Source organism: Choristoneura fumiferana, chromosome 8 (assembly GCF_025370935.1).
Source record: "Choristoneura fumiferana chromosome 8, NRCan_CFum_1, whole genome shotgun sequence".
Classification (NCBI taxonomy): Eukaryota; Metazoa; Arthropoda; class Insecta; order Lepidoptera; family Tortricidae; genus Choristoneura; species Choristoneura fumiferana.
Genome location: NC_133479.1, coordinates 8,649,001 through 8,676,872, shown reverse-complemented (window position 1 = coordinate 8,676,872; position 27,872 = coordinate 8,649,001). Strand labels below are relative to the sequence as shown.

The 27,872-nt window shown below is 38.0% G+C and overlaps 1 protein-coding gene across 2 annotated transcripts; it reads right to left on the bottom strand.

Annotated features, from left to right (window-relative positions):
• Nucleotides 1–429: 429 nt before the first annotated feature.
• Nucleotides 430–26,703, bottom strand: LOC141430019 (uncharacterized). 2 transcript variants are annotated; one of them, XM_074090557.1, is made up of 9 exons: nucleotides 26,337–26,703; nucleotides 11,188–11,218; nucleotides 9,750–9,985; nucleotides 7,503–7,639; nucleotides 5,954–6,095; nucleotides 5,108–5,253; nucleotides 2,623–2,831; nucleotides 1,372–1,607; nucleotides 430–900 (listed from the first exon to the last, which is right to left on the bottom strand). In XM_074090557.1, the coding sequence occupies exons 1-9, from the start codon at nucleotides 26,376–26,378 to the stop codon at nucleotides 748–750; spliced, it is 1,332 nt and encodes a 443-aa protein (XP_073946658.1). In that variant the 5' UTR covers nucleotides 26,379–26,703; the 3' UTR covers nucleotides 430–747. The 2 variants fall into 2 exon arrangements, with proteins under 2 accessions (XP_073946658.1, XP_073946659.1); XM_074090558.1 differs by having other exon boundaries at nucleotides 5,963–6,095.
• Between the last annotated feature and the right edge of the window lie 1,169 nt (nucleotides 26,704–27,872).

Here is a 27,872-nt window from a genome sequence, read left to right as displayed (position 1 = left end):
CCAGCTTCTTTTTCAAAGGGCCGGCAACGCATCCGTAACTCAACTTATAACAATGACATCAGGGCTTTTAAGAAAAGGGCTTATATATCTACTTTCTTAAAAGGTCGGCAACGGACCAATATGACTCTCCTTGTGTATTTGATAGGTACTCATGGGCAGTGGTGATCATTTCCCTTTATCCCGCTTGCTCGTTTACCTCCCTCTCATAATAATAAAATAAACTTATGTTATGGTTGCCCATGTGCAGCGGTGGTTGCTTTCCTTGAGGTGACCGTCCTGCTCGTTTGTAACTAAAAACTGCACTACACTGATGAGTTTCGAACTCAGCCAGAGTTCATCCTCAGAGTAACACAACCATTCACCATGCCACCAGATGTTTAGTATTTAGGTAGGTAACCTAAGCGTATAATTAAAATGAAAATAAAAAAATACTTTCCAATTAGATTTATTTTAAAGCTTAAATTAATCACATTACTACCTAGTATCCTAACCTTAACCTTACATGATTTGATAAAACTTAACCAACTTATTTAATAAACGACAGTCATGGCTGAAAAATTTTATAGTCACATCTCGCAACTTGTGGTTTTTCAGTCATAAGTTCACATTCAAATGCTAATAAAAACTAATAATAATACAATAAATAAGTGCAACAAGGTAACTTAGTATAATTTTACCTACCAAGTTTATGTATTTGAGGAAAACTAAGGCAAGATAATAAATAAACTGTTACAAATAATACTGATTTTACTGCAAGGTGGGGCGTCCCGTATAGCCGGAGTCTGGGAGTGAGTGGTGTGCAAGCTCCCTAAGAATTTGTTCGAAGCTTTTACCCGAAGGCGCTTGTAAGTTATTATTTTTCAGCATTGTTGAGTTGAGACGAGTGGCTAAGTAACACATCTGAAAACCAAAAATAAATATTTACGGATATATGCAGATAACTGTATCTGCCACAGCGGAGCGTCCAAAAATATCTGACACGTCCTATCGGGCCTAGGAATGGAATGGAGTCGTATTAGATAATGCATGCTCCTCGCTTTGTTGTGCCAGATATCGATGCTAGTGACTGTACTATAAGGTAGATCGTCACAAAACCATGAACATACTCTACATGTTAAAAATATGTGTAATAGGTATGGGTAGTAGCTAATCATAGAAAATTTAAGTTTTAAACATAAATATAGAATCACATATATACATATTATTTACATATAAACATAGAATTTATTTTTAAACGTAAATATAGAATCACATATATACATATAATTCACGTATACCTACGACAAAGCAGAACTACAAAAAAAAACAACTGAATTGATAACTTCCTCCTTTTTTAAAGGCGGTTAAAAAATATTTCGAAATCAGTCTTACCAAGAGTGCAGACATAAACAGCAAAGCTCCTAAAGCGGCAGCAACCATCATAGAGGTCGCGCACGTCGCCTCCAGTGGGGTGCGGTGGAACAACTCTCCTGGCATCACCACCGTATATTCCAGGTTCTCTTTGAACCTCGTAAATGGCGTGGAACCATTATCTGCCACCATGGCCGAGCTGGTGATGTTGTGCGTGTGTGAAGCATCCGGCAACGATCTCCGACGACGCCCGTGACCTAAAATATCGAGAAAAATATTATAAGTATAAATCAGTCAAATAAAAACATAACCTAATTCATACTCCCTTTTCGAGCATTAGATATAATAGAAAGCAACTAACAATTACAGACGCATTATTGTCCCTGCATGTCAATATATATACCGAGAAGCTTATCGTACTTAGCAAGTGCAAGTACATTTGCTATAGCCATCATAAACATCGGTGCTGTCTAAAGTAGTCAAAAATATCTGCACCTTCTCCGCAAAAAAGACTCTTGAGGTCAAGCTGTCTATAGGGGTTCTGAGAGTCGACATTTCGAGTGATGTACAGTTTCGTGGTCATTTGGACGGCAAAGCTAAACTAGCTTCAAAGAAACTGGGAGTACTGAATAGAGGCAGTACTTCACGCCGGCCCGTCGCCTACAGCTTTTTAAAGCACAGGTTAGGCCGCTTATGGAGTACTGTTGCCATCTCTGGGCTGGAGCACCTATCAGCTTCTTCCATTTGACCGCATCCAACGTAGGGCTGCTAGATTTATCGGCAACCGGGAACTCTCTGACCGGCTTGATCAATGCAATGCGGAGGGATGTTGCATCTCTGCATCTTGTACCACATATGTAATGTGGAGTGTTCATATGAATTATTCGGATTGTTGCCTGCAGCTTTGTTTCACTACCGTACTTCGTTGATGATTGGCAATCTAGCACACCGTCCGCTTTAAGCGAAACTTTTTTCCACGCACGACTAAAGTATGGAACCAGCTGGTCCCAGGAAGCTTCCTGGGACAGTGTTTCCGGACAGGTCTTTAAAAAACGAGCCTATCAGTCTCTCAAAGAGCCGGCAACGCACCTGTGATACCCCTCGTGTTGACAAGGTGTCCATGGGCGGCGGTGATTGCTTCCCATCAGGTGACCCGCATGCTCTTTTCACCCCTCATATATAAAAAAAACCTACTACCAACTCAAAATTGCACGATTGAAAATACGCATTGGATGGAGTAGGTATTTCTGATAAAAACGGAAACTTAGGTACCGGAAGGTTCGAATAGATCGAGGCAGTAGTCTGGCTGGCAGTCAGCGGCGTCCATACAGGCTTTGATCTGAGAGTGAATCCACAGAGTGGATCGCTCCTTCATCGAAGCAAGGAGGAAAGCTTCGAAGTCCAGGAACACTTCATTATGGCGCTCCCGATACCGAGCTGGCTGATGCGGGATGATAGATTGGAAATCGCGGTTGCGGCAACTGAAAGTTTTAAATTTCAAATTAATTAATTGTCATACTTTACTACCTACTATTTGAATCACGAATGCATTGGCGTATCTAGGGTTATTTTCAGGGGGGGGGGCTGGATTTTAGTGCGAAGATCAGTGGTGCGAAGATATTAATTTTGAATAGGTAGCCCAACATCCTGGGGTAGGCAGTAGACCATACTGGGGTGGGCACGGCCCCCCCTCTATGCACGAATATGTCGTACGTAATACATACCTACTTGATCTTTTTTTACATATTTCTTTTATACATTTAACAGATTTCCATTGAAAGCGACCCGACCTTCATTTTCTTCATTTCATAATTGAACATGATTTTGACAAGTTTCCTAATTAGTTCTCAAGCTCGTATCTTCCTTAATTAACTTTTATTTTAGGAACAATCCTTCGATCATGCTGTTGACATCCATTCAATGCTTTAAAAACCCATTGTTTATGTTTATTCTGCACCAAGTGGGTCAAGCTGGTCATAAATTTGATCGCACCGATACGCAAACTGTAAAACTGTGTAGTAAACGGGCGTTGCACTAAAACGAAAGCTGTCCGCATTTTTGGAATAGCACATTTGGACGGATGCAGTTAGTCGAAGTGCAAGACTTTAAACCGGTCGAATGCAATATAACGCTGCGAAAGCGAGTTTATTCAAACTGTTCTTTTAGGATTCTACTCCAAATAACCATATTATTTTACTGTCATACAGATATTAAAGCCATCTGAGACACTCGTTGTAAAATAACCGGGTGCCCAAGATCATAAAAGCAACCTATCAGAGCAATAAGTTTTAAGAATCAGTAAGTGTACTTTAGTAGGTACAGTTGCGAACGATATTTATGATAGCAAATGGACCTTAGACATTTATTTTATCCTTCAAAGAAATTTTACGACAATGTGGCGCTCATTAAGTAGTGCACTTACATGCGCACACTAATGCAAGTTAGGCTCGCAAATCTCTGACGAACTTAATCACCTAATTATGGACCCTTGTTTTTCGTACAGACCCTGACCTCCCATGTATTTTACACTACATTCCGCATTACGCTATGGTAATGGTTGTTAGGAACTGGGTGTTTTTCTTATGGAATAGGGGGCTAACCGAGCAAACGGGTCGCCGGATGGTAAGCGATTACTGTCGCTCATAGACACCTGAAACAGTAGAAGAGTCACATGTGCGTTGCCCGCGACGCGTGCGTTGTCGTCGAAAAAAAACCGGATCTCTCAATACTAACGCTATCTGACGATATAGAAGACCTACCTAAAAGGCGGGCAACGCACTTGTGACTCTTTTGATGTTGCAGGTGTCCATGGGCGACGGTAATCGCTTACCATCAGGTGATCCGTTTGCTCGTTTGCCCCCTATTCCATAAAAAAGAGGTCCGTTTGACGTATAGTCTTGCTTGTGATTGGCTCATTCAGTTAACCAATCACAAACGTGACGCAAAGTCAAAATTGTTGTCAAACGGAACTCACGATAACTAAACTAGCGCCCACTAGCCTACACAGAAACCTTCATTGTGCCTTACTCTTAAAGCGTCAAAGGTGTGAGTGACCCATTTAAAAATAAGACTTTCTAAGCTAATAGGGAATATTACTGAAATTTTCTCCCGTCAGAGTGCAGCACTAGCAAAAAACCGTAAACAGCTTTTTGAGTATCTTAAATGTTATATCGTATTATTTCAATTATTTTTTTGGAAATATAGCTCTATCGTTCGTTACCTCTTATCGATGTAAAATAATAATAATAATCATGATTTCTATAGGTACTTGATAGGTACTAATACTCTTTGGTCATGATCTCTCATGGCGACAAAATATAAAGAGAACTGACGTTGTCATGGGTTTGCGCTAGTGTCGCCCCCCTGTCGCCCCATGCGCAGACCTTTGCCTAATATGCCCTATTAAAAGCCGTTAAAGATCTATTGAATCATATTTTGCAATCGTATTTTGTCGGAAAAGTTCGTATTTGACTTGCTTTCTCAATTGGGTTCAGTAAACTTCAGTAAGCTAGTTGAGATAGCTAGATAAAAACGAACTTTTCCGACAAAATACGATGGCAAAACATTATTCAATACATCTGTATATGTATTTGCTTCCAACCGAGGCAACTGGAGGTCTTTGGGGGAGACATGTTCAAAAGTGGATGTCCTATGGCTGATATGATGATGATGAGGTGGAACGCGAACTTCGAATTCCGGAGTAGCCCCTTCCTCTGGCAGCTGTTGCATATGTATAATTATGTGTCTGCTGGCTTACCCGTCCTTGACGAGCAGCACGGCTCCGGGTGCGTGCGGCCGGTCAGGGTCCGGGGACACCGCCACCTCCAGAAGTTTGATGTGCCGCCACGCCGACTCCGGGTTGATGCGTGCGCGCAGCTGCAGCTTCGTGCCGATAGGGACCGCCTGCAAAGATGATAAGGAGCCAGGGATAGTGATAGTCAGTGAAGGAATGCATCTGACTACTTCTTGAGAATCCATAGAAGTTTATGAAACTTATCTGAAAGTTGTTATCTAAGATAAGTATTTTTTGTTGTATGAAGAAAGATTAAGACCCGATAGATATCTATCAATAGCGGTTGTCATCATCCCAGCCTATATGGGCACAGGCCTCCTCTCAGAACAAGAGGGCTTGGGCCATAGTTCCCACGTGGGCCCAGTGCGGATTGGGAACTTCGCACGCACCATTGAATCGCTTCGCAGGTTTGTGCAGGTTTCTCCTTACTATGTTTTCCTTCACCGCAAAGCTCGTGGTAAATTTCAAATGTAATTCCGCACATGTATTTCGAAAAACTCAGAGGTGCGAGCCGGGGTTCGAACCCACGACCCTCTGCTTGAGAGGCGATAGGTCAAGCCACGGCACACGGCAGCGATTGTAAAATACTCAAATAATAGGTATGGAAAATTGAGCATAGACACCATAACTGGACCCTTGCAATCATTTATCAAGCTGATGGCGGGGTGTACATAGAGTATCGGACATTGCAGATTAAGTGCGAATTTAGTTATGTAGCTACCTTGGTAGGTACTTTTCTAAAATGTAGCAATATTATACCGTTTACTTCTGCAACATACATATCTACAAGGAAAATATAATCGAACGTACAGCAGTTACCTGATCGACGGGCAGGTCGACGGAGTGGTTCGTGTGGCGGGAGACAGGTGGCGCCTCCTTGTACAAGGCCACCTCGTACTCAAGCCGGCCTGGCGTCTCTTCCACTACGCCGGACACTCGCGCGCCGTGCGGGCTGGAATCAAATCAAGATAGTTCATCATCATCTCACCATCATTATCATATAAGCCGTAGGCCGCTGCGATTCCGTATTTTAAGCAGCGGTGTGGAGAGCATGCGATAAAAACGGTACGCGCGCATACGGTGCGTCACTGCGATTCCGTGCCGTCACCGTTTTTTAAGCAGCGAACGCGGAAATCAAATGATTATTCGACAATCCCTGCTTATGTTGCCCTCCACTATCGTGATCGCTGTACTCTTGTAGTGTTGTAGTCTAGTTTCATAACGGCAGCTAGATACATCGAGAATTCCGATCAGAATTCGATTTGAATTAAATTTTGAGTTTAATATAAAAGCTTGCACACTAACTACATAGAAGTAAAAAACCGGCCAGGAAATAGGGTTTCGTAGCCATTACAAAAAAAAGTAATATTTTTCTAAGGATTTCGTATTCTGTACGGAATATTCCAAGTTTAGGTATATTTTATACCTTTGGCTGCTATTTACTCTTTAACTACTAATAATTCTCAAGAAAACTTAACCGTTATACTTTTCCTTGTAAGTGTAATATACTTACTACCATCCAGAATTTTTTGAAATGTTTAGATTTTAGAAGGGTGGGCGGGAGACGCTCCATTTTAAAGAAAGTTTGCACTTTAAAGTTGAATACTTTGCTAATAAATGACTGAATCAAAAAATCGTTTTAGCAACCCCCTAATGGTTTTAAAAGACCTATCCAACGATACTCCACACTGCAAGGTTGGATGAGAAAAAAAATCACCCCCACTTTACGTCTATGGGAGCAGGTAGGTACTCTAAAAAATTAATTTTTTGAATTTTTATTGATAATTTATTACCTTTAAAAAGTGGCACACGTAAAAGAAAAAGGCACGTGAAAAGAGATACTTAAATAGATATTTGTTCGCACGTTTTTTTAAATTCTTCCTGTGAGGGGGTGAAATAGGGGATGAAAGTTTATATGGAAGATCGTCATTGTCGAAGATAAATCGATGGTTCTTTATGAAACTTGGCATTTGGGTACTTATAAGAGTAAAATATATATTTGTTCAAGCGTTTTTGAAAATTTTACCTGCGAGGGGGTATATGTTAGCAGAGGGGATGATGCAGTGTTAGCAGAGGCTTCTAAGCTCATAAGCAAAATGTACGAAATGTGGAGTAATTTTAGATGGCTTATTGACATAGACAGTCAGACATGAAAAATTATGATTTTCAGATTTTCTTGTTTATTGTGCTATATAAAAAAGCAAGATAAAAGAGATGTCTGGCTGACCCCAACCTAATTGTTATTACTAATTATTATTGTTAATTCTTGTTATTGTAATTGTTATCAGTAAACACATTTTATTTCTTTCTTTAAAATATTACCCCGAACCTCGAAAAAAATAGAAGTAGTGATACTCACAAGCTGCCTGCGAACCCGGCAGCCTTGTTCTCTATGATGGTGGGCTCCGGTGGTTTGCACATGATGATGAGCTCCTGGTCTGACTGCATCACCACGCCGGGGAACTGCGGGAACCACACGCGCACGTGCACGAAACCCTGCACAAAGTGACGAGGAACTAAACGTTAGTATAAAATAGGATAGAACTACTATGTATGCCCTTACCAGGGTCTCCAACTATCTCAATACCAAATTTCAATTTTAATCGGTTTAGCGGCGTAAGAGCGAAGGGTAATACGAGTAGACCGACAGACAGATAAAGTAAGGTACTAGCATTTATAATGTTGGTAGGATTTGCCATCAAACCACCGTATGTATTTAAGTATGTATTTATCTATATAAGTATGTTTATCCGTTGCCTAATAGTACAAGCTTTGCTTAGTTTGGGACTAGGTCAATGGGTGTCAAGTGTCCCATGATATTTATTAGGTATAAACGACAGTAGGGATTTGGTACTTTACACTTATTTGCAATAGGTAATTTACAACAAAAACCGGCCAAGTGCGAGTCGGACTCGCGCATGAAGGGTTCCGTACCATTATCTAGGTATACAACATTAGACATTAGTAAAAAAAGGCAAAAAACAAATTGGTTGTATGGGAGCCCCCTTAAATATTTATTTTATTTTAATTTAATGATTTATTTTTAAAGTGATTATACAACTAAATATTCTGTGAATATTTCAAGTGTTTACCTGTTGCCGTTATTAATATCGAGCAAAACACGGCCGAAATCACGTTTGTTGTATGGGAGCCCCCTTAAATATTTATTTTATAAAAAAAATAGTATTTGTTGTTATAGCGGCCACAGTAATACGTAATCTGTGAAAATTTCAAGTGCCTAGCTATTACGGCTCAAGAGATAGAGCCCTGTGACAGACAGACGGACAGACAGACAGCGGAGTCTCAGTACAGTACAGTTGGCACCCTTTGGCTACGGAACCCTAAAAATGTCCCCATTGATATAGCTAATCGAATTAAAGTTCGATATCGGCGATATTACGTGCTACGTGAATTCGGAGCGAACGCTGTTGCTACATGCACCCTACATTTACTTTTCACGTTTAGCCACTTAAACAATGCTCTCTACTTGCATAAAAATATGAGAAGCCGTGAACAATGAGGGATATCATCTTCTACTCAGAGGTGTGCTTAACACGTTAACTTAACGGATTTTGTCGCCTATTTTCCTGTCCAATTTCATCACTGTTTCGATTCGTTAGGCCCGTGGTTGTCTTGTCATCATAACTGTAGATATGGCACTTGGAAAAAAAGTGGGACGCAAAGAATAACGCTCTTATTACAAATAATTGACCAATAGTCAATTTTATACCTCCATTTCGATTTGTCCAAGTTGTAATAGGCGATGGCTTCCGTATTTTCAATTAGCTTTTACTTAAACTTTCATTTATTAGAAATGCGTTCAGTGAAATGCCTCAGTTCCTAGAACACGTGTTTCTAAGCTTTGTGTTGAGACTTAAGGCTCGTTTAAAAGTAAACTGCATTTCCATATAATCGGTGCAATGGCACAGACACCTAGTTTTCTCTCACCTCGATAACGTTAGTCTACTACTCGTAGCTAGTTAATCGTATACTTGTATTAGGTGTAAATAATACTTAGGCCTCTACTGGGGACTCGACTCACATCCATACTGTTAGTAACGGCATAAGGTTATTACTTGACGGTGACACATATCTAATAACGACTTATGGCTCGCAGTGACGAAAATGTGTTTACGATTTGCAACTCTTGTTTCATCGCAGTTAACAGTTTCCAACCAAATCGAATTAGGTGAGAGGCGTGCTTAGGTGTTTACTATCTAGCTAAAGTATAAGACATACTGCAGTATCTGAGACGTTAAAACTACGTACACATTTAAAATTTTCCTTTTCAAACATTTTGACACATTTCGTCACTTTAATAATCGATGGTTCAATTCATATTTCGTATTAATACATGAAAACATTCAAGAAGTGTGCTCGAAGCCGGAGAGGCGAAAAAGTGAAAGAAATTAAAACGAAAACATTTATATTCCTTTTATTTATCAGTCCTGTCGTCCTACCCTGTGCTGGCTAGCACAGAAATTTTCCACAATGATCGCTCTTTTGCTTTTCACCTGATTGATGCTTCCCATCAAGTGATCCGCATGTTCGTTTTCCCGCTGTTATATATGTAAAAAACCTGGGATCCACATGCAAACTCACTTACATTCCTTTTCAAAACTCCGCATCTCGTAAAGTCAGTAATCCGGAGTCTGTACAGCAATCCAGTGGGATCCTCAGGCTCCGGCCGTATCTGGCAGACGGCGTCGGCGACGGGGTCCGTAGCTCGGTCGTCCGCGAACAGCGGCGCGCCGCGAAATCCCTCCGGCTTCCGCAGGAGGGCTGACACCGAGTCCCGCAGACCAGAACCGCCCGTAGAAAACGTGCATTGAATGTCGGTTACTGTAATCAGTTTTTTTTTTCAAAAACCTTATACAGTATTATTACAGATTAAAATTGATGCACTGTGTAATTACGAGTAGGTGCAATATAAACTAAAATACAAAATATGAAAAATATATAAATATAAGAAAAATATGTAATATGGAACTAATGGGATTTGATACAGGCAGCTGCGTGCTTATAAGCATATATGGTATAATCAGTGTTAATATATAGTTCTTATGGGATTCTATCATTTGCAGTAGCTTAAAATGTTACTGGTGGAATTTTTACGGCTATATACGTGTGGTGTAAAATGAAAAAGCTTTTGTATGTGTAATTCAAGTTAGAATTAGAACTGAAGACATGAGACTAGACAGAAAATCTAAAACAAAGCAATTAAAACTAAGGGAAAACTAAAAGCTTAATAAAAGCATAATAAATAAGCTATCAAATATAGCTAGGACATAGAATTTTATGAGATACTTATAGAATATAAGTGAATTTGTATATCGCTATTATACCTACCCTAACACTATCTAATGCATCGTCTGCAAATAAATTGCATAAAATGCAAAATGATTTTCTGTGTAGTTATGGATATCTTAACTCATCAAGGTAAATCTGGGATCGCCGCAACCGTTAAGATTTGTGCTGCGTTTCTCGGAAAGTTTATTTACCTTTTACAGGCACTTAAATTTACTATCATCTGCATATTTCATCTGAGTGAGTACCTACTCTAAATGGTATTCGCGAACTCGATCTGTCTGTCTTGAATCATTTTCGGCTAAGAAAACGATATAAAGAAATAATATCATTTTCATTTACAATGGCAGGCATGTACAGTTTGTATGTACCCACCACCGGGGCCGGATTTAGAGATCTGGAGGCCTTGGGTCACCAAGTCTTTGTACCCTCGCCTTATGTCGTGCTGTGACAGAAAGAACTGATGAAAATAATGATTCCAAGCGTGTAAAGTGCATGGGCGACCGAGCTCCGCTTGGGCTAAAACTCGGTAACCAGCGTTTTCTCAGAGATAAGACCAGCTAGATCGATGTTTCATGAACGAAAACCCCTACCTACATACTACATACATAGCAAATTTCATCGAAATCGTTGGAACTTTCCGAGATTCTGATACATTTATACGAAAAATGCTCGTTTAAAGGTGCTAGATAGATAATAATATAAAGTACGTGATTAAAAACGCATCAAAGGCTCACCATCGTAGTCTTGCGCGAACGCAGCTCCGACCTGTAACAATGAGCATTGAAATTGGTTAAAGGGAAATAAGTGGCCAATTAACACTTGGCTCAATCTGTGAGTGATCAGACCGCATTGTTTTGTTTTTAAAGATCAGTGTGGATGGATATGAGCAATTAAAACAATTAGTGAAGCAGTGGTTTATTTTTAACAATATCATCCTCATCCTTACTACTCGTAATATTATAAATACGAATGCGAGCGTTTGTTTCGCTTTCACGTCTTAACTACTGAACCAATTGTCATGAAATTTGGCATACAACGTCATAAAAATATAGCACCGTTTCCAAAACTAGTTTCAAACGAACATAACTTTTAAACCTTATCGCTATAATTACTGTCTCAATACTAATATTATTGGAATCGTTCATTCTCGTAAAAACAATAATCGCTAAAGGTGGGCATTAGAAAAAAAGTATATGTAGTAAAAAAATTAGTATGCAATTTTATTAAAGCCTAGATAGTATATTAGAAGACCAAAATAATGAGCCTTTTGCTTTGAAAAAAAAAATTGTTTCCGAGGGCGCGCGATAAACGAATTCTTCGCAGATGAAGTCGCCGCCAAAAGCTAGTTCTTATACAGAGAGCACCATTACTCAGAATGCTGTTTTTTTAAGTAGCCTATATAGTGTCCCACTGCTAAGCAAAGGCCTCGATCCCCTCTTGACCTCCATAACTCCCGTTCTGACGCTATAACAATGAATGCTGATAATGGTTTTAATTCTTAACTCATTGTATTTTCCGAACCGGTCTGTCTGTCGTTGTTTAGGTGTGAATAATATGGTATTTTGACTATACAGAAAAATATTTCAAGCTAGTATAGGTGCGATTCGAAAGAGAGAAGAAGAGAACTTTGCTGACCGTCACCATGTAGATTAGGTGAAACTAGATTTAAAAGAACGAAGGCGTAAGTAAAGGTGTTGGTGGTAGGCTATCAGCAAACAGTAAAGCATTCCATAAACCTGGATAACTCGGCGCTTCGATTAAAATGCTTTCTTATCTAATTTAATGGAATGAAGGAGAAAGTCTGCAACACGAGTCATTTTTATTTTTGGATATCGTAACTGTACCGCAAGTATTGGCACAGTTTTATAAAATGCCCAAGACAGTGGCTGCAGTAGGGTCAAACTAAAATGAGAGCTGTGTTTTGGATAAGGCAGGTTACTATGAGGATTTGTCACTTTTAAGAAGCATTAAGTATCCATTTGAGCAACGGCCTCAAGTTTTCTAGAAAAATCACAGTAATATACTTGGTTAATGGGCGAGTTCCTTCTTTGTGCTTTGCTACGGGTGCAGTAGTAGAGGAGGCGAGAATAAATAAATGATTATTTATATAGGTCCTACTATCATGACATGACTTGTCGCATGATCGCGTTCTGTGGACGCTCCCTCCCGTGGTAAAGCCGAAAGGTAAAAAAACCGGCCAAGAGCGTGTCGGACACGCCCAAGATAGGGTTCTGTAGTAGCCATTTGTTACGAAAAAAACTTCTAGGTAATATTTATCGTATTGTGAACGGAATCTTCAAAGCTTAGGTAGGTATATTTTATACCTTAGGCTGCTATTTACTCGTAAACTACTAATAATTCTCAAGCAATCTTAACCGTTATAATTTTCCTTGTAAATTTGATATACTAACTACCTACCATCCTGATTTTTTCAAATTTTCCACCCAACAGTTCAGATTTTAGAGGGGGGTGGGGCGCGCTCGATTTTAATGAAAATTTGCACTTTAAAGTTGAATATTTCGTAAACAGATCACTGAATCGAAAAATCGTTCTGGCAACCCCCCCATTGTTTTATAAGAACTTTCCAAGACACGCCACACTATAGTAAAAGTCAGAAAAGTGGAGAAAAAAAATCACCCCCACTTTACGTCTATGGGAGGTACCCTAAAAAATTTTTTTTTAGTTTTTTTTTATCTTACCACTTTGTCGGCGTGACTAATATGTATGTATATGCATACTAAATTACAGCTTTCTAGTGCTAACGGTCTCTAAGCTTAGCCGCGGACAGACAGATAGACAGACAGACATGGCAAAACTATTAATAAGGGTTCCTAGTTGACTACGGAACCCTAAAAATGAAAGAAATAAAAACAAAAATCGTAGCTTTTTTGAACATGAAACTACCGTGAGACTCACTCATAGTAATGATATTGTAACGGATAACTCACGTCATTTCAAAATCGTCAAGTCATTTAGAAATCGTAGCTACCATAAGGTCGCGGGTTGTGTAGGTACCTATTAGTGTGTGTGTGTGTGTGTGTGTGTGTGTGCGTGTGTCTGTGTGTGCAGGATTGTCTTTTTGTTCCGGCATAAGTAGGTACTTAAGTAAAAATAAGTACTAACTTTCTTGGTGCAATACGGTATTTGACAACTCCTGATTTTGCCATATCTTAATATTATTATGAAAATATTGATAAACAGATAGTGTTTAGTGAAGAAAAAATTTAAATCGGTTGAAAATTGGATTTATAGTGATTTTTTGAAAAAAACTATATACCTGTCTCTTTCTCAAACGCTTTTCTCTATGCAGCAAGTATGGCGGTACTGGCGTGTGACGTCACATGCCAGTATGTCTTTCTCTGTCTAATCTTGAATTTCAAACCTGTATAACTTTGTTATTTGTAAAGTTAGCTTAAAAATTGTTTTTCTATTCGATAACAGGCATTGTGTAGTTTTAATTTATAAAACATAGACAAAATAGTCAAATACCGTATTTACTCCCAGTCAACCATGTACCAACTAAATAGGAAGAAAGTAAATTTAGCGAGAAAGTGTTGATTTTTTAAAACAAAGTAATTTGTATTTTAAAGTTGGTTAACCGCCGAGTAGCATCTCGCAACCGCAAACTAAATACGATGGGGCTTAAGTACTTACTCCGTAACATAAGTAGTCATGGTTTATTTGGAGTGACTAATCGCTCTTTTACTCTGAAAACCTTAAAAACTTACTTTTCTTTAGAAATGCTTTATGCCTTTGGGTAGGTGAGTTACATTTTCTGACTAGTTATTTTATTAGTAGATGTTTGTACTGTACATACTCTACCGGGTGATTGGAGATTAAATTATAAAAAAAAGAAATAATATTTATTTGCTTAAACATGGTAAGTACAATGTAATGTAGGTGGTTATTATAACAATTATAATTATGATTATATCGACCAAATTAAGGAGAGATAAGAGTGCAAGTATTAAATTATAGTGATGAGACTGTATGGGCACAATATACGTAACAAATACGTAACAACTTAGTTATGTGTATTGTGCCCCCAGCATTGAAGTATGTATGGGAAAAAATTAAATAAATGTTAAAGAAAAAGAAAAGCAAATACGATTGGCAAACTTTGAGATACGTGTACGTACAAGGACAGACTTATCAAGTAATCTCTACCAGTCAACCTTTGAGTGGATGAGAGGAGCAATCAGTTAAGGACCGACAAAGAGTGAGTCTAAAAGTCAAAAATAGTGGAAGCTACACAATACCAGTACAGTGCTTTAATGATATGATATAATTCTTACAAAAACTTATAAAAATAAACTACGAAGTTTGCTTCGCGTTTAAAACGCAGCAAAAAATCTCTCGCAATTCACAAATAGGTAAATTTATTGTTCTGCGTGCTCTCATATTCACGTAAACGACTTCTAAAGAATTATCTTCTGTTCTTATCTGATTCAGCGTAATTATTGTTCAAAAACATAAACCACCCATCAAAAAGCCAATTTGACAGCGTATCAAATCATCTCCTAAACCGAATCTCGGCTAAAGGCCAAAACAAAAATGTTGCAAACTTTCTTTTTTTAATCCAATCTTATCAGCTACCTATAATCTTTGTTTCGTCTTAATTTGGCCGGCAATGTTTTTGCGGTTTCATATCGAACCACTTTAAGATTCGTTCACGGACGTGAGGTCAGACGAATGCTCTTTGAAAGTAAATCAAAACTCAAAAGTAAGTCAATCTGAGGCTCATCATGCGTCGCGGTCACACGCACACCGTTGTGACCTTTCTTACCATTTTATCAATTCATAGGTATAATTACTATAACCATATTTACATTGACGTGTAACATAGGTAAATAATTGATTGGGATTGGGGGTGATTAGCTGGTATTATAAAATACTAACCATTGCGACAAGATTATAAGTACTAACACTATGGGTTCGAAGTTCGAAATAAATGATATGTATTTGTATTGTATTATAATCTAAGAGCAGGTTATGATAATACTGTACCCTGAGAAATTATTAAATATTAAGTACCTAATACTTGCAGATTCAGACTTGTAGCTGATGATTTCATGTCATGGAATGGCAACAAGACACATGGTATATTTTCCATATTACATTTTCAGATCTATATGATGACCCTGACTGCATGGATACCTACCTTTGTGGCTCTGTACTTTCTGATAATTTTAGCTCGTTATATGATCTGAACTTATTTATAAGTTGCTGCTTATATTTATGATAATTTGCAAGTCCGAATTATTTACCATAAATCTAGTGTATTTTTTTATATGTACGTTATGTTGCTCCGAAATATTTGAGTACCTCACCCGCTATAATATATCTGATGGCGACTCTACCTCCCCTCACCTACACACATATATGGTGAGGATGTTTTTTTTTCCTATCTAAATCCATAATATCGGATATCGTTAAATAGGTCTTTCAGACCTTTTTAACATAATAAAGTGCAAATTTTTGTTACAGGCAAGTTCAAGGTACTCCCTCTAAAAGTTAACCACTGTCTTTAAAATCAAAAAAAAAACATAAAGGTAGTATTTAACGAATTTTGAAGCAAAACTATCACAGTCAGTAGGGTTTACAAATTGACAAGATTTCATATTTCTTAGACTATAATTTGATTCGTTCTCTGTATTCTGTTTGGAAAGAGAAAAACGCTGATATTTTTAAAATTTCGCTTCAACTATTAATTAATTTATTTCAATTTTTTTAAGATGTGCTTATTCTAAAAGGGCATAACTCCAAAACTACCACACAATAGATCCATTACTTCTGTATAGTCTCTTAAAAAAAAGATCACGTAAATCAGACGAAGACGTTGCATAGAGACGTTGTCAAAATTATGACAGCTCCTTTTTCTGGTGAATAAGGCAAAGGAAACATATCTATTCTGTGGTAGTGTTGGCAAATTCAGAGATATTTTTTAAATTTTTTTGTATTTTTTTAAATATGGAGAAATCAATTATAATAAATATTATCCCATGTTCAGAAGGCAAAACTCTTTCGATTCCTGTAGTAATTTACAGGTGTTAAAAAATGAAATCTTGTCAATTATCGAGTACCTAATAGTTGATCAAAGCTTAAGATTGAATATACTTAGGTATGTTGCATATTAGTACGGAACCTTGTTTTGAGCGTGGCCCGACGAGCACTTGGCCATCAGAATCTCTGTGCGTCTAGCACATTACTATCCCAGACAAAATACGAGAAAATTTAAACGAGTCTTGTTAAGTTCCTTAGAGGTCACCCATCTGACCGCAGTTTGCACGTCGTGCGGAAACAACGATCGGATGCTGATAATCTGTTACGAATGCTTGTATGCAAATTTGCGTTCAGACGAAACGGTTCTCCTAAACGGGGTTACTCTGATTATTGTGCGTGAAGAGGCTGAATGAATTGATCGTGCGTCAAGTTCACAACGGTTGTTTTCGTGAGCACGTCGTTTACTACAGGCTTGCGGAAAAATGTGGTGATGTATGTTAGTATCAGTAAACTTTCAGTAAAGTATTGATAAGAGGCGTTATAAAATGAATCTCAAATATTTCAGAAGAGTATGGGTAAGTCAGAATAAACACAGTTGAATGGTTTTCATCCGATTTTGTTCAAGATATTATGAAGTGTAAGTAGTTTTGACACGGCGCATTTAATTTATAAATATACTGGTTACTCTTCACACTTCATAAAAATTTACAAGCAGTAAAGTTCTGCTCTTTTGTTTGCTTAACTCTTTGGTTTGATTATTATCTATTGATATGTTTGTTTGTTTGCTTCAATTTTTGCAAGTTAATTCTGACGCGCTTCCAAACAATTGCTCGAATTGACGTTATTAAAGTACCATCAGCAAAAAGGCCTAATGTCCAAGCTGGAGATCTATGTCCAACAGTGGACGTTCTACGTCTGATATGGTATGGAACTACTTTTCAATTCTCCAAGCAATGACTCAAAAAAAAACCAGCCACGGCTTTTATTCAACAGCGCTGTTGATTATTTGTCACAGTGTAAAACTATTTCACGATTTATTTACCAAGGCATATCAGTTAATCGCGCATTTAATTTCAAGATTAAACGTTCCAGATTTTAATTCTGAGTCCCACGGTACGTTATCGCATTCCCAGGCCATTTGGGAAAATTGTAAAGCTAATTACGTTGCACCGCGGAAGCTGTCGCATCTTTTAACAGTTAGATTGCCGTGAACTTCTGAATTCTATAGAGTTAGAGCTCTCTGAGGAGCCTACAGCACTTCAAGTGATAACAAATTCTTCAGACTTTTCATTAATAAGACGTTAAAATGTGCGTGTAGAGCAAGAGTCATTTAACTTCATTATTACATTAATTTGTTGATGTTACGTGCAGATTGTGCTGGGAATAACGAAGTGGCTATGCATTCTACAAATTGTTTTGATCGTTAAGCACTGTTTGTGTGGAATATGTTGGACAATACCTAAAAATATTTTTTTGTTCGCAGGTTTTTTAAAGAAATATTTTATGAGTATGACCCTGCATATGTATGCATTAAAATGTAATATAATTGTTTGAAGTAGTTGCTTACTAACGTCATACACTGCTAAAAAAGGGTCATTTTGTATGGAAAAAATTATGTGTAGGTACCTACATGCTGGTGAACCTTTAGGGACTGTAATATCAAATTAAATAAAATTATGACCAAATAACTAAAACTTAATTAATTTAAATTAATTAATAAATTTTTAAACTTAATTATCGAGTACATACTTTTGCTTGTCAGTATATTTATTTATATATTACAATAAGTAATACAATTGCATCACCTCGGTGCTGGCCTATAGTGTTATAGTATTGTGTAGTCGACTACAATTCTCCCTTATCAACATTATTTCAGTTCAAATAATTTTAGAAGGCTTATAAGATGATTTGCATTAATCAGTCTGTAAGTGAAATCTTCCTTGCCCATTTTCACCAACTTATAATGACTGAATTAGGTAAGTTAGGTACCTATACAGTTGTGGTTTTACTTTTAAATATGTACTCCACATAACACAATATAGTACAACAATATTATATTTTTATTTTAAGTTAGTTTTTAGATAAGGTCCTCACTGAAAATCAGCGCCACGGCTTGCCGTGGCATTATGCTGAGTGGGGACCTGTTTAGCGTCATGTATGTCTTTATTTGTTCTATGTTTGTTCCTATGTTGGTTTTTATGGCGTTAAATAAGTGTATTTTCTTTCTTTCTTTCTTTCTTTCTTTCTTTACAATACTAATTTGATTGATGTGAATTAGCGTGATGTAGCTTGAATATACTATCGACAATGCTAACAAAGACAATACGTATACCTACCACGTAAGTACGCCGTGGCGCGTGCCGATTTGGGTGCGCGTGCGCCGGTACTGTGCACGATTGATACGGCTCCATCGACTAGGTAGTTAGGGCCTGGAAAACAGACCTTGTATCATACTCGTAGGAGCAAATTTTTGTAATCGACTCAAAAATATATACGAGTTAGTTGACGTTTAACCGCATTAGGTATGTACTTATATCTAGTGCCATCCACGAAGACGCGTGATTTTGTCAAAATTAGCCATTAATGACATTGTAATAAGAACCACGGCACGCGTCATCATGAATGACTCTACCTATACCTATTTAATTTAAATCTGTACCTAGTGTAATTTTTAGTTATTATTTTTAAGGATATTATAAATATAAAAAAGATAGAAACTTAAATACAATACACATTGGAATGTGTATGCATGTCTATTATGTTACCCTGCATTTTGATTTGACTTAGTAATTTCTGGTACTCAATAAAAAATTGTACTTATTTGTATTGTGAGGGAAAATTCCTAATATAATGTTTAATGGTTCACCTAAGTGTGGTAACCCTGACCGTTACCGTGGATCATGCATCGTTGCGGTAATTAGCCGGCGGTTCATTGAAGCCTTTATTGGTTGACTGGTTGACCGAGACCGGCCGGGTCTTCTTCGCGATATTCAGGTTTTATTTAAAATTCAATTCAACGAGTAAACGCTGCCGTCTTTTGAAAACAATGCAACGGGGCGGGGGACATTTCTAAATTTAATTTAGTTTTAAGGAACTAGTTTTTATTTTTTTCGTTGTTATTTAGTGTAACATTATTGATCTCAATTCAATTGTTAATTCCTGTTACTTATTAAAAAAAACATTTACCCGTACCTACCTACATAATATCACTTCGATTTATATTGCTCGGTTTCAACGAAAAATGGACCAATCAATTATTTTACCGACACTTTGGGCGTCTCCTGCGTTACCAAAATTGTCTCTGGCGTTACCGAAAAATCGAACTTCCAACAAGATATTTCACTGTTTAATAGGTTGAACTGTAGGATGGCATTTATTTATTTATTTATTTATTTAATGAAATAATTACACAGCATTACAGACAAGCCAAAGCACTGTGAAATTCATAAAATATTAACAAGCACAACACATGACACATGGCACAAAAGATAACAGAATTAACATTTACAAACAATTTAGTGAAGATGGACGGTTATCCTTCGCCTCACAGAACCTCATACACTCGCTACATAAATTCTTCCAGCTACTAGCAAAGATATCACACTGTGGCGCCGATGCGAGAAGCGTATTAAGATTCGATAGAGCTCGAATAAGAGGTGAGTTCTTGTGTGACACTGTGCGAGCTTTGGGAACAGCCAGCAGGTCACGGTTGCGAGGGCGAAAATTGAACCGGGATTGGGACACCGAGGGCGCGAGTAGGCGCACTAGTTGCGTTACCAACTCGGGGCAGTCAGAATCTCCACGCAATATTCGACACACGCTGGTCATTAGCCCGTAATTACGTCTCACCTCCAGAGAACTAAGACCTAAGGTGCCAAGAAGGAACTTTGTAGGGTAACAGAAAGGGTAGTACCTGTAACTTTTTTTGTACAAAAACCTCAAAAACGCCTTTTGGACCCTCTCAAGAAGCAAGGAGTACGTGACTTCATGAGGATTCCACACTATGGACGCTGCCTCTAGTTTGCTCCTGACTAAAGCAGTATAAACAAGCTTGATAGCCCGGGGATTGGTGAAGTCACGGGCGTTGCGGATAACAAATCCCAACCTCCGGAAGCAGTCAGAAGCTAAGGTCCTCATGTGGACATGAAAATTGAGACGTGTGTCGAAAATAACTCCCAAGTCTTTAACAGTGTCGACGCGAGTAATAGGTTCCGTTCCCAGCTGGTAATTTGCAGAAAAGGAACTATGAGCGCGACTAAAAGTCATAACCGAACACTTCCCGATGTTGAACAAAAGTTTATTCTCAATGCTCCATTGAAGTATACGGTTAATGTCCTCCTGAAGCGATTCGCAATCAGAGGGTTGTTGCACGCCATAAACAAGCTTTAAGTCATCGGCATAGAGTAGGCATCTAGCATATTCAGGGAGGGAAGCTAAGTCATTTATCATGATCCCGAATAGAAAAGGTCCCAGAATCGAACCCTGGCTGACTCCTGAACGGGTGTGATAGGAATCAGAAACGAAGCAGCCGTGCTGCACGTACTGCTGCCTGTCGCGTAGATAACTAGCAAAGAACCGGAGAAGTTTAGGCGAGAAGCCGATTTTGCATAATTTGCTTAACAGTATGTCATTATCCACGCGATCAAAAGCCTTTTTAAAGTCAAAGTACAGCACGTCAACTTGTATACCCTGGTCTAAATGTTCAGAAATGGAGTCAATCAGGGTCAAAAGATTTGTTTCCACAGAACGCCTCGGCCTAAAACCGTGCTGTGAGTCACACAGTATGGCTTAATTTGCGAGGCTAGACTTTGTTCAAGATGGACTCAAACAACTTGGCAACAGAGGAGAGGATGGCTATGGGACGATGATCCTCAACACCATCTCCCTGACCCGACTTAGGAATAGGGCGCACACGTGTGAGCTTCCACTGACTGGGATACTCTCCTGTACTAAGAGCAAGGTTGAAAATATGCGACAGCGGCAGTACCAACCAATCCCTACAACCCTTCAAGATATATGCAGAAGACCATCAGGACCAGGAGAGCTTTGGGGCTTCAGGCGAGCCACGCCAATTTCTATATCCCGTGGGGAAATCGTGTCAATATGAACATAACTCGCATCACAAGACGTGTCTCCTGAATAATCCGTGTATAGTCGAGTAAAGGCGCGCAGGGAAGAAAAACGCTTGAGAAAAGTCTGCAAAGGCTCGGGCAGTATCTTTGCCCTCATGCATAACTCCATTATAAGACACTCGATTTACGAACCCACCCTTGGATCTAAGGCTACTTATATGCTGCCAAAATGCACGAGGATTACTTGTAATTTTACTCTGAATATGGCTAATATAATCATCGTAATTCATAGAAATTTTCGACTTAATATCTGCCCTAAGCTTAGAAAACTTTGCGTATATATCCCTGTTCACGGAGCGCTTCCATTCACGATGAAACAGGGCTTTCTGTTTAATATCTTTAATAAGATCCGCTGTAAACCAGACCGGATACAGCATGTACTCGTTTTCATGTACACCATCTATTAAATTACAGAAAAAACATGTTTACATACAAAAATCCGCAATTGCTTGAAAAATGTCGCGGATAGATTAGTGTGGGTAAAAAAGTTGATTGGCCCAAATACGAAAACTTTGTTTTTACCACAATTTGTAGCTTTTGAATTGGTGGTGGTGGTGTTTGTGGATTTTATTTCTATATGGTAACCCTAAAAGTATTCACATGCTTTATATCCGCTCCATATGTCCCTATATCATCTAATGGATGTGCGAAAACAGAGCTAGGAGTATGATGGGAGCAATCTGAATTTCAACCGCCTGCGATTAGGTAGGTATCCACGTACCTACTACGTCCTAAATTAACGTACTTAAATGATGTCACTAGTAATAAAATTAATAGATCTGCAAACATAAAACTAAGAATAAAAATAAAATTACTATCAAAGAGAAGTGAGGAAATAGGTAAATGACCACCAAAATTTAGACTCCCATATTTTTGTACCTATCCAAAATTTTAACACTATTTCTAATTTTATTAAACTAATTATTTTTAACCCAAAAATATTAAAAGACCACTAACATTCTTACCATATATTAATAAAAAATGTCCACCAATTAAAAAAAATAGAATCATTTGAGTTGAGATTTCTCAAGCAGAGGATCGCGGGTTCAATCAAACCCAAGCCACTAAGTTTTTCATAATTTGTGTGCCAAAATGAAGTACCTATATATGTATAATGTCATATAAAAAAATGTATTGAGTTTTCCAGTAAAAGTTTATAAATAACCTGTCTATACTATCAGATAAGTGATAAATGACGCCTAGTTTAAACCACTAGAGCTAGAGACTTTAAATTAGACTAGATATACTACTTGGGGAGGGATCATAGAGGTGCAGTAGTGGATCTTCCGAATTCTCACGCGATAGAGCTAGTTAGTTCTGTATTTTTCCAGATAAACGAAGCCATCAGATAAAGCTAGCGACTTAGTAGGTAAGGTTTTAGTAGCCATCACTTCTCACAGAATCAGCTACAACCTATACAAAGTTGTATGTGGATTGTGGAATGTAGGCCACTAACCGAACACGCGCACATTTCGCACTCCCAGCCAGTTCAACAATAAAATACTCGAGTGAACTACAATAACAAGTATATTCATTAGCACACAACAAGTGGCTAAACTACCGACACCAAACTACAATTCAATTTTTTGGCAAGGCAACTACAAACCGAGCATCTTCGCTTTTGCCGAGCAATATCAAGTCATTCTTTTGTTACTTTTTCTGTGCGTTTAACACAAATCCGTCAAGCGTGAAATTTAATTTATAATGGCTTCAATCACGTATCTATTATGCTTAGGCGGGTCAAGACAAATTTTACGGTGTACCTGCTCTTACTTTAATAGTCGTCGTAAAAACGCACTTTGAACGTAGCCCTTAACGAGCGGTGGGAAATCGGGCCGACGAAATCTGCATTAGGTAAATGGGCGATTACTTTCCCTAATGGCTTTTTCACCGTTCCTTTGCACATTTATCTGTTAATTGCCACACTTCGTATTTGTATTGATTAATCATTGATTTGTGTGCTACAGAGAAAAAATTACCAACGCAATTAACAAGTAGGTAGGTACATATAAACTTTAGGTACGGTCTTCAATGGATTAAGTGGGTATTTAGGTATAGGTACTGATTTGATTTAAAGATTTGTGTACGATTCACTTTATATAATGTATACATAAAAGAATCCGGAGCAACGGCTCAGTTCGTGACGACGAACCCTAATCCTAGCCTTGTTATAGTTTTCCTTTTAAATTCATTGTAATGTATTACCATCACATTAAAAAAAAAAATTCAAGCCTCATATTTGGCTACTTAGTAGGGGCAGGAAGAAGAGATACCCTAAAAAATACCACTTCTCTCGCGTAGTTAATATTGTATTACATGTAAAACAGCTTTCTGGCACTAACAGTTTCTAAGCCAAGCTACGGACATGGCGAAACTAGAAGTGTTCCTATGGACTACGGAACCTTAAAAAGAAAATTGATTGACTGACTCATTAATGCCCAGGTCCTATACCTACTACAAAGTGCAAAATTTGAACTTCGTATATCTTGCCGTCCCGCTGACGCTATAATATTATTTAATACGAGAATTCAGTAGTAGCCCCCCACCCTAGCTCAGCCCAAACCCAAAAAGTCCAGTTTTGTATAGAAATTACATAAAAAAAATCAAAAACCGACTGCCTTAAAAACAAAAAAGAAGAAAATAAATCTAGTGGCTTAGATAATTTAAGACTAAATAGTGGTCTAGAACTCTTTAAGGGTTAAGTAGCTAATTTAAAGTTCAACAGTCGGGACCTATTAGTAAGAATTTTTGAAGTGGTCACGATTTAAATGGGTCTCGACTGTTGAACTTTAAATTAGCTACTTAACAGAGTTCTAGACTACTAGGCTTATTTTCTTCCTTTTTGTTTTTAAGGCAGTCGAGTTTTTGATTTTTTTAATTTAATGTTTTATGTTATACTTTTTTAATATTTTTGTGAAAATGGTAGATTAAAAGTATAACTCATATATTTTTCGAACGGGCTAATTATAAGCTTTCATTTGATACCCATATTGTTATAAAAAATATTTTTTTTCATTCTCCCGCCATATTGTTTTTCCATATTGAAATTATAATGATACCTCATATGTTAAAATGCGTCCAGCCGTTTAGGCCGCAGCGAGGACCAAAGAAATGGACAAATCTACCCACATACATACATACATACTCTCGAAAAACATAACCCTCCTTCGGGCAGTCGGGTAAAAACGATGCCTCTATCGCTATCGCTAATCAATCTATCTTGGTGATAAAATAACTAAAGAACTGTTTACTGTACGAGCGCAGCGTACCTACTGCTTAGTGGAAAAAGTGTACTATAAAGTGACACCCGCTTATTTAGTACGTATACTAGCTTTTGCCCGCGGTTTCGCCCGCGTGGAATTCGGTTATCGCGCGCTGTTCCCTCGGGAACTGTGCAATTTTTTCGGGATAAAAAGTAGCCTATGTCACTTTCGGGTTCATAAACTATCTCTGAGCCAAAAATCACGTCGATCCGCCTTTCCGTTTCGACGTGAAAGACGGACAAATACACACAAACACACACACTTTCGCATTTATAATATTAGTATGGATTAGTCTTAGTATCAACTATCTACTCGAATAATTATCCCTACCTAGTGCTATAGAACTAACTTACTGTCGAGTGATAAATGATAGAATGAAGCAACGAGAAGGGGCCAAGTAATAAAGTGGAAGCGGAACTGTATGTTTTGTTTACATTATCGGAGAAAAATAAATAATTAACGGAGGTATTTTCTTAGTAATAAGTAAAATAAATTAAACATAGATCTTAGCCCCTTTATCATAAAAACTTTAATTCTGTCATATATAGCGTTTACCCCATTCAGTAAAATAAAATTTACGTACTCTTAGACAGATTTATGCACTGTTGTGATTTGTAGGTATGTATGTATATTTCAAATTAAAATTTACTCTACTATTTCATATAGAAGGTGTTAATTAAATAACTGTAAACCAGAAAGTAGTTTGCTCAAAATCGAGAGTAGAATTAATTACACTTTGTTTTAAATTAGGTCATGTTTGTGTCTTAAAATCCTTTTTTTATTGCGCCCAGTCTAAAAGTTACGACTGCAAAATGCGCCAATTAAATATTTTAGCGAGGTTGCATACTGTTTCGATAATTTAAAACTGGCCATTTTGCTGTCAATGTGTGATTTTCTTCTAAAAATATCAAAGCGCACCTGACAAGTAAGAATTATAAGTGTAGAGTTAGAAATGAAGTCGAATTGACTAAACAAAACACACGAATATCTTTTAAAATAATGATAGTATTCAAGTGGGGAAGGCCTATGTCCAACAGTGGACGTCCTACGGCTGAGATGATGATGATGATGATGATTCAAAAATAAATGCAATCAATTGACTTTAAATGAAAAAAAAATTTGGGGTATCTGAGGTTTTCAGTTATTTAATTAACACCTTGTATGTAAGTTTACCGTACATGGTAGAGTCAGTCCCTTAACTTATTTTAAGTTATTAATTTAAGTTTGTGTGCACTTTGGTAGCGTGAGGACAAGAAGTGACATCAAACTAAGTAAGCTAGTTTTAACTACAGTACCTGGGTTTAAAGGTATTAGATAGATAAAGAGATATATATTATAAAGACATTTTTATATGCCTTTAGTACCGTTACTTTTTAAAATTTCTTAACCTCACTACCCACTACATCTTGTGGGCCGTTCGATTAAACTGCACGCTAAATAGTTTTTCTAATAAGCATTAAATTGTTAATAAAAACCAAAATATACCAGCAAGAATAGCACGAGAGCGCAGTCGCCGGCGCCCGTCATGCTTGCGGTCGGCCACAGTCGAGCGCGGAGCCAACCGTTAATGTTATCTGCCCCGATTACCGCCCTGATGCTACTGGGGAAAAAAAATCTCCAACTGGAATACTCAGTCTTAAATAAACTATCGCAGCAACGGTCACTTATTAACCTACTTATTTCAAAAAAATCACTAGCACAGTTTGTTACAGAGCACTCGAATCGTGGTGTTTGTCGAGTTGACGCGCGGTTTTTCCTTTTCCCGCGTAAGACGGTGCGAGTGTAAGAACGCAGCGAGTGTTCGCGTGGTGCGCATCGACGTCTCGAGACGGGACTGCGCGGTGCTCGCTCTGGTCGCTCGGTTGATGATGGTGGAACAGTTAGCCAGCCGGGGAGGGTACCACCTGTCCGCCTGTACCTTACCTATCGTTCTCACGACACGATCACCGATCCGCCTCGCAATTCGGCAATCTCGTGATCTACATAGTTGATTGGCATCGGATTAGGGGAATTGGGCTCTATCGTCGACCACAGACGCGTTCGGTACCGTGACATTCGCGTGGAGAAATCGCGGAATATTTCAGGCAGAGTTGAGTGGCAGTTTGAAGCTGGAGCGGGCGTGCGGCGATCGGGTCACCGATGTTATGTTTGGGTCGCAATCTCTTCATCGATGACTCGGATTGCAGGAAGTGATTATATGATAAGATAAACTAAATAGTTTATTTTTCTACGGGCTCATTGAATCTGTCGAATCACTGTAAAATTAGATCCACCGTAGAAAGTCAATCAATTTTAAGATTGGCATTTCGGTCTTTGGCTGGTTTCGCTTATGCTCGATAACCAGTGCAAGTTGATTCACAGTTAATTTTGTTTGTTTACAGTTTGTTGTTTGTTATACTTAATACCGCAATTACAGAATGCCATCATATCCCTTGTCAAATCTTAAAGCTGAGACAAAATCAAAGTTTAATTAACCTGGTTTGATTAGTTCAAGAGTGGTGGGCAATACTTTATGCAGCAGGTGTATTCGGCAGCTGAGGGCGGCGGTGCGCGACCGTGACCGCCCGTTCGTGAACCCGGCCCTACAACGATAGCAGTTCAAATACCGTGTCACTGGAGTTAATCAGACAATTAAAAAAAACAGTCTTTAAAAATAATACATCCTTTTATAATCCAATAGTTAACATGTGTAGGGAGTACAACGACTTAGCTGGTGCTCAATGAAGACCTAGACATATTTGGTTCAAGACTTAATGTTTTTGGTCAGCAAATTAAGAATTGTCCTCAGTTCAGTTGTGTGAGGATACCAAGTATAATATAATAAACTTTGTTTATTTAATTAAATGCATGTATAAGTTTCTCTTGTATTTATATAAATATTGATACTTTTCTTTTCTTTAACACACACACACACACATAAGTAGTTTGAATTGTAAATGATCTCTTGCCTTAATTATTCTCATTTACAGTATTGCTGCATGTTTACAATTTGTTTTGTGTGCCAAAGTTAATAAATAAATA

Bases quoted from the DNA above. Each gene is read 5' to 3' on its own strand.
- LOC141430019 (XM_074090557.1), bottom strand. From the start codon at position 26,378: ATGACGGGCGCCGGCGACTGCGCTCTCGTGCTATTCTTGCTG. The intron at 2,832-5,107 runs GTAAGCCAGCAG...TAAAACTTTCAG, and splicing joins GTGCTGCTCGTCAAGGACGG to TTGCCGCAACCGCGATTTCC. The intron at 1,608-2,622 runs GTACCTAAGTTT...TCGATATTTTAG, and splicing joins CGATCTATTCGAACCTTCCG to GTCACGGGCGTCGTCGGAGA.